General features: G+C 52.8%; 6 protein-coding genes across 6 annotated transcripts; 4 read left to right on the top strand and 2 right to left on the bottom strand.

Annotated features, from left to right (window-relative positions):
- Nucleotides 1–37: 37 nt before the first annotated feature.
- Nucleotides 38–719, bottom strand: JCM15063_002277 (RNA recognition motif domain-containing protein; the record flags this gene model as incomplete). The annotated part of the gene is made up of 5 exons (XM_076678180.1): nucleotides 38–156; nucleotides 232–289; nucleotides 361–445; nucleotides 539–588; nucleotides 669–719. 5 exons carry the CDS (start codon nucleotides 717–719, stop codon nucleotides 38–40), a joined length of 363 nt encoding a protein of 120 aa, XP_076534778.1.
- Nucleotides 720–1,143: 424 nt separating this feature from the next.
- On the top strand, nucleotides 1,144–2,464 carry JCM15063_002276 (uncharacterized protein; the record flags this gene model as incomplete). Its single annotated transcript, XM_076678179.1, has 7 exons — nucleotides 1,144–1,336; nucleotides 1,402–1,459; nucleotides 1,527–1,645; nucleotides 1,740–1,852; nucleotides 1,937–2,009; nucleotides 2,094–2,191; nucleotides 2,279–2,464. 7 exons carry the CDS (start codon nucleotides 1,144–1,146, stop codon nucleotides 2,462–2,464), a joined length of 840 nt encoding a protein of 279 aa, XP_076534777.1.
- Nucleotides 2,465–2,850: 386 nt separating this feature from the next.
- Nucleotides 2,851–6,324, bottom strand: JCM15063_002275 (V-type ATPase subunit a family protein; the record flags this gene model as incomplete). Its single annotated transcript, XM_076678178.1, has 12 exons — nucleotides 2,851–2,874; nucleotides 2,954–3,083; nucleotides 3,193–3,391; nucleotides 3,472–3,994; nucleotides 4,077–4,358; nucleotides 4,422–4,709; nucleotides 4,792–5,250; nucleotides 5,320–5,407; nucleotides 5,463–5,863; nucleotides 5,943–6,080; nucleotides 6,148–6,173; nucleotides 6,282–6,324. The coding sequence occupies 12 exons, from the start codon at nucleotides 6,322–6,324 to the stop codon at nucleotides 2,851–2,853; spliced, it is 2,601 nt and encodes an 866-aa protein (XP_076534776.1).
- A 149-nt stretch (nucleotides 6,325–6,473) lies between these two features.
- Nucleotides 6,474–8,907, top strand: JCM15063_002274 (uncharacterized protein; the record flags this gene model as incomplete). Its single annotated transcript, XM_076678177.1, has 8 exons — nucleotides 6,474–6,576; nucleotides 6,784–7,035; nucleotides 7,102–7,279; nucleotides 7,345–7,447; nucleotides 7,519–7,619; nucleotides 7,705–8,536; nucleotides 8,615–8,686; nucleotides 8,758–8,907. The coding sequence occupies 8 exons, from the start codon at nucleotides 6,474–6,476 to the stop codon at nucleotides 8,905–8,907; spliced, it is 1,791 nt and encodes a 596-aa protein (XP_076534775.1).
- Nucleotides 8,908–9,255: 348 nt separating this feature from the next.
- On the top strand, nucleotides 9,256–11,687 carry JCM15063_002273 (uncharacterized protein; the record flags this gene model as incomplete). Its single annotated transcript, XM_076678176.1, has 10 exons — nucleotides 9,256–9,458; nucleotides 9,528–9,538; nucleotides 9,609–9,673; nucleotides 9,749–9,911; nucleotides 9,996–10,137; nucleotides 10,200–10,402; nucleotides 10,473–10,816; nucleotides 10,897–10,902; nucleotides 10,971–11,229; nucleotides 11,302–11,687. The coding sequence occupies 10 exons, from the start codon at nucleotides 9,256–9,258 to the stop codon at nucleotides 11,685–11,687; spliced, it is 1,782 nt and encodes a 593-aa protein (XP_076534774.1).
- A 563-nt stretch (nucleotides 11,688–12,250) lies between these two features.
- On the top strand, nucleotides 12,251–14,289 carry JCM15063_002272 (MFS transporter; the record flags this gene model as incomplete). Its single annotated transcript, XM_076678175.1, has 10 exons — nucleotides 12,251–12,413; nucleotides 12,480–12,490; nucleotides 12,564–12,806; nucleotides 12,872–13,026; nucleotides 13,093–13,209; nucleotides 13,299–13,433; nucleotides 13,522–13,712; nucleotides 13,785–13,839; nucleotides 13,914–13,973; nucleotides 14,040–14,289. The coding sequence occupies 10 exons, from the start codon at nucleotides 12,251–12,253 to the stop codon at nucleotides 14,287–14,289; spliced, it is 1,380 nt and encodes a 459-aa protein (XP_076534773.1).
- Between the last annotated feature and the right edge of the window lie 4 nt (nucleotides 14,290–14,293).

The following is a 14,293-nucleotide window of genomic DNA, read 5'->3' as shown; positions in this document are numbered from 1 at the left end:
TTGGAGAGGGAGGGAAGACAAGCTGGAGAGGGTAATTTTATGCAGTCGGTTCCTCCTTGTCTGGAATGTTGTGAGCTTTCTTGAGCTCCTCGAGTTCTTTCTCTCGTTTCGCAAGATCGAGTTTGAGTGCTTGTTGTGCAGGTTTGTGATACAGCACTGATTTCTCGAACAATCATAGTCAGTATCGCTTCTGTTATTTTCGCTTGGTTGCGTTAGATGAGAAAAACTCACCGACTAGGTATCGATCTTGCAGGTGAAATCCGTTCAAATGGTCGAAAGCGTTTTTGGCCTAGACATACAAGATCGTTTTTCATCAGGATGAGGGCAATTCCCTGAAAGCAAGAAGGAGAAAGAACTGACATCCATGACATCCTCGTACACGACGAAAGCGGTACCTTTCGATTTACCTTCGATCCCTCTCCGGATTTGTCTCACAGCTCCATACCTAAAGGAAATACAGTTTGAATTTGGTCAGAGAGATCCATTTTGGTCCCGACTTGTACCCACGCGAGAGAAAGAGAGAGAGTAAATGGCTTGCCTTCCAAACAGGTCGTACAGGTCTTCACCTGTCACTTTAAAGTTCAAGTTCTAGAGTAACATTGTAACCAGCGAGTGAGCATACCTCGTGCAATGCGGGATGAGAGAGAGAGAGAGGGAGAGAGATGTACCTTGACAAACAGGATACGGTTCACGTCGGGAGAGAGCTTGACGGTCGCCATCTTGGAATGCGAGAAACTGGCTGGGGCAAGGTAGTCAGTCTTACTGAGCTCAATCGTGAGCGAGGAACGAGAGAGATGCAGCATGAATGCACGATTGCAGTGAGAAACCCGGATGAGCGAATGCGCACACTTACGGATCAGTCGGGGACGAGAGGGCGGCGCAGGTGTATAGGTTCACAGAAGCTGTCTGCCAAGATGTGTCGAGAGGGGTGGACGTTGAACGCGCAGGCGCGAAGTTGGAAAGAGTCTCTCGTCATTGAATCACCATACACCTGCTTCTGTTGCTTGCTTGTGTCCGACGATCCAGCGTGAATACTCTTCGGAATAACCTGAACCGATCAATCTCCTGCTGCTACGCCGAGGATCTTTAGTGCCTTCATTCGCCCCCACTTTGCACCTCTCGCACTCTTGCCTCTCGCTCTCCATGTCGAAAATAGTCCTGTACGACCTCGTACCCGATGTCAGATCCGGTCAGGGTCCATCGTTCTCGCCATTCTGTATGCGCGCTCGACTCGCGCTCTTGCACAAACAAGTCGATTTCGAGACTCGCCCCATTACCTATCACGAACTCCGGTTTGGAGAATGGAAGGACAAGCTCCAGGTTGATCATGCGACCGGTAAAGAACCGAGACTTGAATCACTTTGGTATTGCACCGCTCTGAACCTCTTTGGAGCTTGACAGCCCCCATCATCAAACGGCCAGACGGAACCTACTTGATGGACAGTACACAGATTGCACTGTTGAGTCTGATCGCGTGGATTCAATTCGCCCTGCTTGACCTGATTCCTTTCAACCCACCCAAAAAGCTGGCTTGACGAAGCTTTTCCCTCTCAACCCAACTTGTTCTTCCCTGATGTTCAAACGGTACACCTCGATTCTGTCGAGTATCGAGCTGCAGTTGAAAAATTCGAGTCCAATTTGAAAGGTACGTTAGTGTCTCGCACCTTTTTCATTCCCGAAGACTCAATACGCACTTGATGCCGTCACTCTCGCCCCTCCTCACCCCGGGGGATAAACAGATCTGGTCAATCCAAACCGACAACAGCAGACTGGGCTACGTAGGAGGGGAGAGTTCTGGTACGCGCTCTTTTCGCTGTACGCTCGACGGATCGTAAACTTGTTCAACGACGAGGTGAATCGCTGCTCTCTGCTCCCCCAGACAATCACCCTCAGACAGAGCTTGTTCGACTTCTAACACATTGCACCCTTTCTCTAGACGAAAGAGTATTGGACCGCAGACGAGAGACTCGGTCAAGGGGTATGGAAATCCATCATTTCGTCAGATCCAGGTGAGCAAGCGAAAGCAAACAAGATTCCTCATCTCTCAAAGTCAGAAAGAGAAACTCAGTGAGTATGCGTCTTTCGAAAAAAAGAACCCTTGATCGGGACGATTCAAAATGGATGTCGTACCCTCTCTCGACACCTCGGAGAATCACAGTTCTTCTCTTCTCCTCGACAACCCGGAATCAAGGTCAGTCTTTCTCAATACATCTTCCAAAAGACATCGTCGACCGCTCCCCCCTACTCGTTGCTGACCCCGATAATAAAAAAAAAACAGGATTTCACTCTCATGGGAGACGTACAGTTGATTCGTTCAGTTTCTCCGGAACTGTACGAAACTTGTTTTCGTCAACCACAAGGTCAACAAGGGTTTGTCGATTGGTTGGATCGTATGGATCGATTGTACCCAATGCGAGACGTGAGAGAGAGGGATTCCAAACACGAGATCCAAGTCTGTCATTGAAGGGCCGGTTCTTCAACGAGTGTATAAGTACAAGTATGAATGTTTTTCTTCTTATTATTGCCATTGAAATCCACGAGGTTAGAAAGAATCGCTTGGGTTCACTTTACCTCGGCAAGTCCACACACCTAGCATTTCGTGTATCAATCGACAAGATGCAAGTGGGTTCAATCAATCTTCTCTTCAGCGTGCGAACCAACATGGTGAACAAAGAGGTTTGCTTTGCAAAAGAAAACATTGTCGGTAGAAAAGAGAGCGCGCATGAGAGCGAAGAAAAATAAAGAAGAAAGGGGAAGAGCACACAGAAAACATAGAAGAAACGGGAAAAACTTGATGCGAGTGAGAAGAGGAGAGAAAAAGATATTTGTTTCGGATTGGCTTGAAAGTTTCTATTGAATAACACCTTCGGGAATCTGGTGGGAAAAAGGAAAAAGAAAAGCGTCAGTTCTCTCTCGAGTGACAAGAGAGGAGGGGGCGGAGGAAGAGTTTTACCTCGTCGGTTCCAACGAACGAGAGAGGTTCGAACGCAGTTCCAGCGCCTTGGAAGAACTTGGAGTTGAACTCGACCCAGTGCAATCGCAGAGCGTGCAAGAATGCTGAAAGGCCTTCCATGACACAGAGACTGAAAGTTAAATCAAATCCAGCACGCGAAAGTGTCAGTCACAAGTCAAAACAAGCGAGTTTTCAATCCCCGAAAAGAGAGAGAAGAAGAAGGAAAAAAGGAAACGTACATGGCGATGGTGAGGACAAACCACATGGTGAACATGGCGACGAGGAAAAAGATGGCAAACACTCCTTCCATTTCGAACGCGCCTTCGATCGTCATGTTCCACAACACTTCGGACAACTGTGCGTGCGCGAGCGAGAGCGCCCACAAACGCAAGTACGAAGCCGTGTTTGAGATGCATCCCAAGCAAAACTCGATCGTATCTGTTTTCCCCGAGATCGTATTTACTCGCCAAGTCAGTGAATCGAACAAGGTGAAAGAAGGAGAGGGGATCGAGACTGACGAATGACTTGGTGAATGATGATCTCTCCCATGTCATGTTCCTCGTGTTGTTCGCCTTGTTCCTCGTGTGCAACGGCATGTCCGTTCTCGTGTCCTTCCTCGTCGTCCGTCTCGTGAGACAGTTCTCCGTCCGAGTGTCCGTTCGAGATGCCTTGGTAGCCTTGTTCCTTGATCCTCTGCGTCTCGCGGTACTCGAGGTACGGACGAGTGCAGAGCATCCACGGGACACAGACGAGCGCGAGGAGGAGCAACACGACTTGAACGAACGATTGACCCGCATACAGTTGTTCCGAAGGGTCGACGTTGCCCGGCGAGAGGAACATCTTGATGAGCATGTTGAGCAAGTTGGGAGGTGCTTTGCCCGCCGCGTCCCAATCGACCGACCATTTGTAAATGATGCACACGATCAGGTATCCAAAGATCGACTCCATGAACAGGATCTGAGGTAGGAACTCGGCCCAGATCAATTCGGGACGCTTGAAGTGCAAGTGGTTCAACACTTGGAGACAGATTGCGAACGACATCTGTGTTTTCGACACGAATGATCAGAGACCTGACGGAGCTAAGTTTCGAATAGAAACGAGTTTGGGGCAAAATTGAACGCACATGAATGACACCCATGACGACCGACATTTTCATCTTGAGCGAATTGGTAAAGATGAGGATGTTGTCCGATCCGTGCCATTCGGGATCGAGACCCATAAAGTACGTCTTGCCCGTCGACAACGCTTCGACAGGACCACTGCCAAACTCGGAGGGCCACTTCCAGCCAGAGGGGAAGATGCGCAGCGAGAGCGAGAAAATGTCGTTGTAGAGGAATCCAGTGTAGATCGCAAACAGGCCCATGAGGAAGATGATGTATCGTCCATAGTAGAACGTGTCGAAAATCTAATAAATCGATCAAAGTTGTTTAGCGACGGGGAACCGAGCGGGTCCGTGTAGGAAACTCACTTCGGATCCGGTGCCTTTTGTGAATCGCTTCTCCAACAGGATGAGGGTGAATGCACTGAGCGTCATGAGGATACCGTGACCAATGTCACCAAACATGACCGCAAACAGGAACGGGAACGTGATGACCGTGAACAGGCCCGGGTTAACCTCTTGGTACGATCCGATTCCGTACGCATCGATGATGTTCTGGAACCCCTCGGTGAACTTGTTGGTGCGATGGAATGTCGGCGGGGTTGCTGTAGTGCGAAGTTGGTGCAGGACGGCAGAAACCGACGTGTTGGCATTTTCCTGTAAAGCGAGCGATCAAGGGTCAGCAACCCTTCTGCAACAAGCGCAGGTGGAGAAGAGGTAATGAGAAAAAAGCACGCACAGAGGCTCTTCGGAGCGCAGACTGAACGTTGCCGAGATCTCGAGTTGGAACCCAACCTTCAGCCATGAGCGTCTTGCGCCCTTGATCCCACTGCCACATGTTGAGGGTCGAGAAGATGACCTTCTCTTTCCGAACAAGTGCCCACCACGCCGAGATCGATTCGGCGAGTTTGAGCAGCTCGGATCGACGCGTCTGGTTCGTCGTGTACAGGACGCTGTGCAGGTCTTCGAGTCGAGACGTGACTTCGCGCAGTTTGTCCTCGCGTTTCTCGGCGGAAGAATCGATCGCAAACAACGTCGCGCCCATCGACTCGGCAATCTTGCGAATCTTGTCGAGTAGGTCTTGACCATGTGCAAAGATAATAAAGACGTTCTTGCGCAGTTTCTTCTCTTCGCCTCCGGCACTCGAGCCGGCTTCGGAAGTCGGCACGGGCAAGATCGAGTCGTCAATCTCGGCGTACTGTCCAGTGTGAGAGGAAAAACGTCAGGACTTTGGTTCTTGAAGGAGGGGGGGAAGGTGCTTGCTCACGTTCATGTACAGATTGCCTCGCAGGACTCGCCACAGCACGCGTTCAAACGTGCCCATGCGTGCTCGGTCGATCGTACCCGCGACAAACCTAGTGTTTCGATGTCAGCATTACATACGATCGTGAGAGCTGAGAAAGAGCTCACTCGAGTTCGAACCCGCCATAGTTGCCTCCAGCACCTACTTCGGCAGCAGCTTGTGAGGCGGCGACGTTGCCCTCGACGTCTCCGAGAAGGGGGGCGTCTTGATCGTCTTCGAAACTCGAACGAATCTCGCCGCGGCGGTTCTGAGCCTCGTTGAAAAAGATGTCGGTCTCGCGCAGGACTTGTCGAGCCTCTTCGAGTTCGAGCGCGCGCTTCTCGAGGTTCTCGTACGACGTGTTCATCGATTGAACGCGCTGCTCGGATTCCGACAGGCGCGAGTCGAGTTCCTCGAGCGCTTGCGGTCCCGAGCGACCCGACAGGAGCGCGACAGTTTCTTCGTACGGACGGATCGAGATGCCCTGGGCCGAGATCTGTTGAGTCAAGTATCGCAAGCGACGTTCGGCCTGCCAGGTTCGTGGCGTGTCAGTCACCGAGGCTGGATCGTCGAGAGCGAGGAATCTGCACGAGCGGAAGGGAACGGACCTCGTCACATTTGCGAATCTGGGAGACATAGGTACGCTGGAACGGGTTCACGTCGGGGTTGAGGTCTTTGAACTGGATGCGCTCGAGTTCGCCGAGTGCTTCGACCGTGGCGTGTGCGACGTCGATCGGGCAGAACAGCTGTCAACCCCTCGCCGAGTGAGCTTGCCGGTCGAGCTGAAGCAGAACGAGACGGGATGGGACTGACCTGCACGAGGCTCATGTGCTCACTGCCTGCAGACGGTTGACCAGGACGGACGAGCCGAAGCGAGGGGCCGGGTCAATGACGATGCACCCACCGAGACGAGCGAGCGGGCGCGCAGGCCGCGTCAGAGTACTCACGGAGCAGTGTAGGGTACTCGGTCACTCCATGCGTGTCGGCCATGATCGAGTGCGGCACACAGGAGGAGGACACGACGAGCCTAATCCCGCAATTCGAATTCGATAAGGACTGGTTCAATTCAAGGATTATCGATTACAACTGCAATACTAAGTTCGCTCGACATTTCTCTCTGTCCCATCACCCTCCCCATCATGCAGGCACCGTACGAAGTCAACGTCGACGAGGACTTTTACGAGGATGGCGTCGACTTTGGCATGCAGGGCGGCGACCAGCTGTACACGGACGCAGAGAATGGTCAGTTTCACTCTCGCGTCTTTCATCTCGACCCTCGCTCTCGTCCGCCTCGCCTCTCGTTCGCTGCTGGAGCGTCGCGTACTGGCAACGTCGCGTCTTGTCCGGCGCGACGAGGGCTGCTCGAGCATCCCAGCGAGGAGTGTTCGCGAAGATGAACTTTTGATGAATCTGCGCGCTCATCTCGTTCGCTCGCACTCGTGCCCACAGAGCAAATCGCTCAGCAGCAGCGCATCGCCGAGGCTGCCGCTTCCCAAGCTCAGGCACTCGAAGCGCTCGCGTCGGTCCCTGAACCCGTCAAGCACTACCTGATCCAACTGTGGTCGCTCCTCAACGCGAACCAACCCAACCTCGCCGACATCCAGTCGGCGTACGAGGCAGGATGGAACCGTCTCACCGACAAGTTCTTTGCCAAGACCGAGTGGCCCGAGGCTGAAGTGATCGCTCCCCTCGTCAACCACGGTAAGATGACTTCGCCTTTTCGGGGTTCCTTTCTTCCGGCTGACTCCCAAGTTGGCACTCGGACAGACGAGGTGTTCTTGACTCTCTATCGCGAGCTGTACTACCGTCACGTCATTGCGCGTCTTCAACCCGACCTCGAGGACCGCATCGCGTCGTACGAAAACTACTGCTCCCTGTTCAACCTGATCCTCAACTCGCCCGGTCCCGTCCCCCTCTCGCTCCCGATCGACTGGCTCTACAACATGTGAGCAATTTCCCACTTTGACGAGATTTCGAGACACCCTCTCTGACGGATGGGTCCGCGTGCAGCATCGACGAGTTTGTCTACCAGTACACTTCGTTCGCCCTGTGGCGCAACAAGGTCGCTGGCAAGACTGAAGAGGAAAAGGCGATCCTCGCCGAATCCGGACAGGCGAGTCTTTCCTTTCCCCGCTGCGTTCTTGCGACAATTCGCTCACCTTGGTTTTGCCGTGGTTTCTGCAGGTCTGGTCCTGCTACTCGGTCCTCAACGTTCTCTACTCGCTCATTCAAAAGTCCAAGATCCAAGATCAGCTGCAAGCTGCTCAGAAGGGAGAGGATGTCGAGTGCGTATCGTGTCTCTTGCCGAGTCGAGCAACCTGGCAGCTTCCGATCGACTAACCTGAGAACCTGAATTCGTTGATGTCGCAGTGCTGCTGCTGGAGAGTACGGCTCGATCCCTCTGTACCACCACCTCGGATACTTTTCGATCCTCGGTCTCGTGCGCGTGCACGTCCTCCTCGGAGACTACACGCTCGCGTTGTCGATGCTCGACGGGATCGACCTCAACAAGAAGGCCTTGTTCACGCGAGTCACTTCGGCCCACGTTGCCGTGTACTACTACGTCGGATTCGCCTACTTGATGCTCGGACGCTACCCGGACGCGATTCGTGCCTTCTCGCACATCCTGTTCTTCGTCTTGCGCCTCAAGCACTTCCAACGTGGAAGTCAGTTCGACCAGATCAACAAGACTGCCGACCGCATGTACGCCCTGCTCGCGATCTGTCAAGCGTTGTGCCCGACCAAAGTCGACGAAGGGATCTCGACCGCCATGAAGGACAAGTTTGGGGACCAGTTTGCCAAGATGGCTCGAGGTGGAGTCGATTCGGTCGAATCGTTCCAAGAGTTGTTCGTCCACGGTGCACCTCGATTCATCTCTCCGAACCCACCTCCCTACGAAACCGAATCGAACGAAATCCTCGAACACTTCTCGACCCTCGCCGATCCTTCGACTCACCAACTCGGATTATTCTTGACTCAAGTCGAACCTCAGTTGTCGACTGCGACGTTGAGGTCGTTCTTGCGTTTGTACACGACGTTGGGTACCGACAAACTCGCCAAGTTCCTCGACGTTGACGAGGAACGCGTGCTCGAGATGTTGATGGCTGCGAAAGGAGGCGCGAGGAAACTCACGTGGGAACAAGGCAGTTTGCTCGAAGGTCAAGTCGTTGGCGTCTCGGATGTCAACTTTGGAATCGACGAGGTGAGAACCCAAAACAACTTGTTCTTGGCATATTCCGTTCTGATGCGCTTTCCCCTTCCCCTTCGTTTTTTTGTTCAGGGACACCTCTCGGTTGCGCAGTCGACCACTTCTCGGCGGTATGGAGACTTCTTCCTCCGACACGGTCTCAAGGTACGCATGAATTCCCCCTCCCGCGATCATCTCTTTTGCTTCGAAAACTAATCGGCGATTTTCTGTCACAGTTTTCGGATGTGTACGAAGGACTTCGAGCGAAACCTCTTCCTCTACCCAAACCTCGTGGCAACGCTGCTGTGAAAGTCAACGGTAGCAGCAACAACAACACGAACAACTCGGGTGACCGCAAAGGTGGAGCTGCATGGGTCAAGGCATAGAGTATAGGGGTGATTTCGTTATCACGCAAGTTCTGCCTGAAAGAAAAACAAAAACGAGGAAAGGACCAGCTGTCCTTTTTCCTTGGAATATCTCTTCTTTCGTGTCGGTATCACGAGAGTTGAGGATTAATGCAAGATAGCCCATCGTCTCCAGGGTTCATCGACATTTGAACCCTTGCGCCACTGGTGATCCCAAAATACATGTGGGAGAAGTGGGGCCGGGACAGCTTGCCGGCCGGACCTCCTGTAGTTATCGCACCTTTCCGTCTCGTTCCCTCCTCCTCTCCAACAAGTCACCGTGCGGCGTCACAGAAATAACGTCCTTCGAGTGAACCTCAGCCCCCTCAGATGGATGCCAGTGTATCAGCAATCTCGCTGCCACCTCCACCGCCTTCGGCAGCGATCGTGATCGAACAAGATCAAGTCGTAGATGAACGTACCGGACTCTTGAGACGTACTCAGCATGTCAAAGTCATCAAGGAGAAACGCAAAGCCAACAGTCTGTGGTCAGTCGGCTTCGAATCATCGAGATTCATGATCGTCGTCGAAATGTGCACCGCATGGCTCACGATTTTCTGACCTCCCCTGTTTTCTTTTTTTCGATTGACTGCCTCGTGTAGGATTCTGCCAGGTCAGAAACCGATATCTTGAGTCATGTCTGTCCATGTTGCAAAGCTGCTCACGCGACCGTGTTCGATTAGCGACGCTCGTTTTTGCCGTGTTGATGGGTGCAAGCGCAACTGTAGAGACCGAAGTCCTGAGCCAGGTAAACCATCTGGAAAAAGGAGGTACACGAAGTGAGATGACTACCTTCTAATCTGCCCCCTGATTGTCGGTTTAGATGGCATGTCGTCGAATCGCCGAGATCGATCCTACGCTCGAACCTCCAGCATCGATGGCGTCCGGTATGGGGACGTTCCTCTCTCTCCCTGGAAGCCCAGAAGCAGACTGGATCGCGAGGTGTCGGGCATCTCCCGCCGTCTCGAAAGATTCGACCGAGATTGGTAAGAAGAGCCCTTTCCTTTCCCCCCGCCTGCCATCATGCTCGTAGCCTGACCACGTAGTTGGGGTTCGTCTCGCGAGTACAGTCACAAGTATCGCCCTCGTATGTGGGGTGTTGAGCGCACTGACCTCGGGATACTGGGGCAAGCTGTCCGATAAGTACGGCCGTCGTGCCATTCTTGCCGTCTCGAGCGGGGGTGAACTCGTAACTGCCGCGTTTTACGTCCTGTGAGCCCCCTTTCTTTTTATCGATCGCGCCAACTGGTACTGACTTTGGAAGGGGTCGATAGGGTCCTTGCGTTTCCCAACCTGTTCGGATACCGCGCCCTCTTGCTGGGGGCCTGCCTTGGAGGTCTCGCGGGCGGACAATTGACTGGTATGGCGGTGTCTTGTGCGTACCTTGGTGATTGCGCCGTCGAAGGATCCAAGACGCAACTCTTGTCCGGGTTCTTTGCCGTGTACATGCTCGGAGTGGGCATCGGACCGGTCTTGGGTACGTGCCTACTCCTTACGCTCGCCCCTACTCAGTATCTGACTCATACTTAGTCGGGGGTTTCCCGCAGGTTCGATCCTCATAAGCGAATTCGCGTTTGGTGTCATTCTCATCTACGCCGCGCAAGTGATCGCGCGAGCGATCTATCTTGTCACCCTTCCTTTCATGCCCGAGTCTCTCCTTCCTTCGATGCGTACTTCCCGTCCTCCCTCCGTCATTGGCACTGTCGAAGAACGCACGAAACCCGACCCGATCCTGGTTCGACTCGCAAAAGTGCCGGCCGAACTCCTCAAGCCGTTCGAAGTCTTGTTACCGAGAGCCATCGCTGCGGATGAAGTATCGACAGATAAACCGAAGAAGGACTGGCGATTGACTCTGATCGCCTTGTCGTATTCGCTCGCAATGATCGTACCCGTAAGAACCGACCTTGAATCTGTTCTACCCTGCATTCGGATTGATGAAACACTGACAACGAATCTTTTGGCGTCACGCAGGGAATGGTCAGCCTTTGTGCCGCTGAGACGATTCTGTTTTGTTTGATACTGACTCGTGCCATCGCGCTAAACAGTTGCCGGTCAAGTTGCTGTATGCTCGCTCAAAATTCGGCTGGACTCCCAAGGAGATTGGACGATGGATCACCTTCCTCGCTTCGATTCGTGTCGCGTTGCTTGCGGGCATCGTCCCTTTCGTGGTCAAGTTCTTGCGCAAACCTGCACCGGTTCCTGCCCAACCTCGGCCTGAAATCGATCAAGATGATCTAGAGTCGGTTCAAGAAGCTCTCAAGTGGGATACTGAAGCAGCCAAGCTAAAGAAAGTGGCCGATACCGGTGAGTCCTGCCGGCGAGATCTTGACGACTTGCGTGTACTGAAGCCTCCTCGTTCCTGCTTGTTCTCGACAGTATTTGACTTGTCAACTGCTCGATGGTCATGTTTCGTGACAGTCCTCGGCTACCTGTACTCTACGATCCCGGCTACGACTTCGCGCAATTTTGTCATAGGTTCCGCTCTGACCGCGCCATCATCGCTCGTCATGCCCGCCCTACAATCCCTCGCGCTCGCATTCGCTTCACCCGACGACGCCGGCAAAATCCTTGCATGCTTGTCTGCACTCGCGACCATGACGGAAGCGATCATTGGTCCTTCCCTGTTTGGAGCGATCTACGTCTTCTCTCTAGAACGCTGGGCCGAACTCGTGTTTGTCGTCGCGGCCCTATGGATGGTGTTCTCGTTGGTACCTCTCCTGCTCGTCAAGATCAAAGGTCACAGGATCGAGCTCGAACAGTGAACAGCCCTTTTCTTATCTCTCTTTTGTCTTGTTTCCTCAGTTTCTGCTGTTTCATAGTTTCTGGTCATTTGAATTTGTTGCTGTAATCCGAGATATCTGTTATTCCAAAAGGAACGGTACTTTGTATTGGAATGTCCCACCGAATCATTCACGGAGGCTTTGGCATCCCCTTCCGGAATCTTTCGATCGCGTGGTGAGGGTGGACAGAACAGCATGGTACCTCCACCCTCTATATAGATCCTCCAGGACGTCATAAGGGGAAAATCGAGCCAGCTGATCAAAGGGTGTCGAAACATGTGCTTAGTGATCTTTTTTAATCGATTTCGGGTGCATCCGGAGAACGATTCCCTCCGAAACTTCCCTCGAAGTTCCGTTGCGCCCGAATCACGGAGCCATAACGTGTATCCTTACGAGACTGACACTGCTCCTGTTGGCTTGAACACTCATTCGGACGTACTACGCGAAGTTGAAAGAGAAATAGGTCGAAACCGGAAGCTGTCAAGGTCCCGAGCGTGAACAAAGCTCATCACTGGTCGCACACTCCATCTACTCGGCCTCCTATCATGGCTGAGATCCCAAGAACGAGAGACTTCTGGATCTTGCCAATCCCTCAAAGATGTCGACGCAAAGTGCAGCCTGCTGTGACCAAACAAGACCCGCAGTTGTCACTTTGGCTTAACCTCATTCTGGCTGGAACGTCGACGTTCACTATCGCAAATCTCTATTGTCAGTAACCATCATCTCTATGCAGCGGCGATCGTAGGAACTGACGGTCTCTTTATCGCGATGCAGATCCTCAGCCTGTAAAGTTTTTACCTGTAATTCTCCCGTTTCAAGTTCAGCTAGCCTGACATCTGTGCTTGCCGTTAAATGCAGATACTAGTGCAACTCGCCGAGCGTTACCAGGTTTCACGGGACGATGTGACCATTGTAGCCTCGTTGATCCAAGCCGGCTACCTTGTCGGGCTCCTGCTGATCACACCACTGGGCGACCTTGTCCCCCGCCGACCACTACTCCTCGCCCTCGTCTTCTTGACAGCCGTATTCTCGCTCGGACAAGCCCTCGTGGCCAGCTTTGTAGGGTTTCAGGCGCTCTCTTTTATTGTCGGACTGTTCTCTGTTCGTATAGTCCACCCGTTTGACCCTGAATCATACTGCGCTGACGATATCGAGACACGATTCAGGTGACTCCTCAGATCGTGAATCCCTTGACGGCCGACTTGGCTGCACCCGGGAAGCGAGCTTTGGCAGTTTCCATCACGGTCAGTGGACTACTCTGCGGATGGACATTTGGAAGGGTTGTCTCCGGGGTAGTCGCACACTTGACCAATTCACCCAAGTAAGCTACTCTGCCATCTCTGCTTGATCTCGCCAGCAATCACTGACCCAGCCGTGAGATTTCCAGCAATATCTATTTTGTCAGTGCTGCGTGCCAATTTGCCCTCTTGATCGTGCTGTACCTCTGGTTGCCCGACTTTGCCAAGAAAGATACGGGTCTAGGGTATTTTGGCATCTTGAAAAGGTGAGCTTGATGCCCGGCTTCGTCTCGTCCCTTTCAGCTCGGCTCGCGCTTGAAGCTTGAAGTCTGATATTCTCCTTCTCCTTCTTTAGCATGCTGGTCCTCTTCTGCACTTCACCCGTTCTCGTCCAGGCGTGCCTAGTTGGATACTTCATGACCACGATCCTTGCGAGCTGGTGGACGTGTTTGACGTTTCTCTTGTCAAGCCCTCCCTACAGCTACGACACGTGCGTTGCTGCTGCTACTGAAATCAGGGTCACCCTAGGTTTTCAACCGTGACCTGACTCTTTTTCCTTTCTTTATCCGACGCTTCAGGTTCGAGATTGGGTTGTTCGGACTAACAGGGATCGTTGCAATCTCGGTTGTGCCGTGGGCGGGTAGACTCACGGATCGACTCGACCCTTGGTTCACCTGTTCGATCGCCGCTGTTGGACAAACCATCATCGCCGTGATCTGTCTCGGAACTGCCGCACTCAACCTGGCACCGGTCATCATTGCCTGTATCTGTGAGTCCAATCAAGCTCAGCTTTTTGTTCCGTAGCAGCCTGACGCTCGATCTCCTGCGCGTTCTTGACCAGGTGTCGATCTCTTTCATCAAGGGAATACGATTGGAAACCAGAGTCGGATCTATAGGTAACCCTGACCACCGTTCTCCTCCTTCCACACATTCGCCTGGTAAAAGACTCACTCAAATGTGCTCTGAAAAGGATCGATCCACTCGCACGCGGTCGCATCAATGGTGTATACATGGCATTCGTCTTTGCTGGGTACGTTCGATCGAACCTTGCCCACAGGTGAGAAACGCCTGACTCTCTCGAAACTGGAAAATGCAGACAAGCAACTGGATCTGCCGTTGGTCCGAAACTGTTCCTACGAGAAGGATGGCGTGCGGCGTACGCGTTACATGTCGCTTTGGGCGTGACAGCTTTACTCTTGCTGATGGGGCGAGGACCGAACACAAGTGGCTGGATCGGATGGAAGAGACAAGCAAACAACAAGGCGCCAGCCGAGGATCAAGACGATCTAAAACTCGACAGTCGGGACCAGCACGACACATCAAAGACAAGCGAAAGCTTAGTCTGAGCAA

Source organism: Sporobolomyces koalae, assembly GCF_050403365.1.
Source record: "Sporobolomyces koalae JCM15063 DNA, S_koalae_JCM15063T_v1_ctg12, whole genome shotgun sequence".
Classification (NCBI taxonomy): domain Eukaryota; kingdom Fungi; phylum Basidiomycota; class Microbotryomycetes; order Sporidiobolales; family Sporidiobolaceae; genus Sporobolomyces; species Sporobolomyces koalae.
The sequence above is the reverse complement of the archived record's forward strand: the minus strand, read 5'-3'. Positions and strand labels throughout refer to the sequence as shown.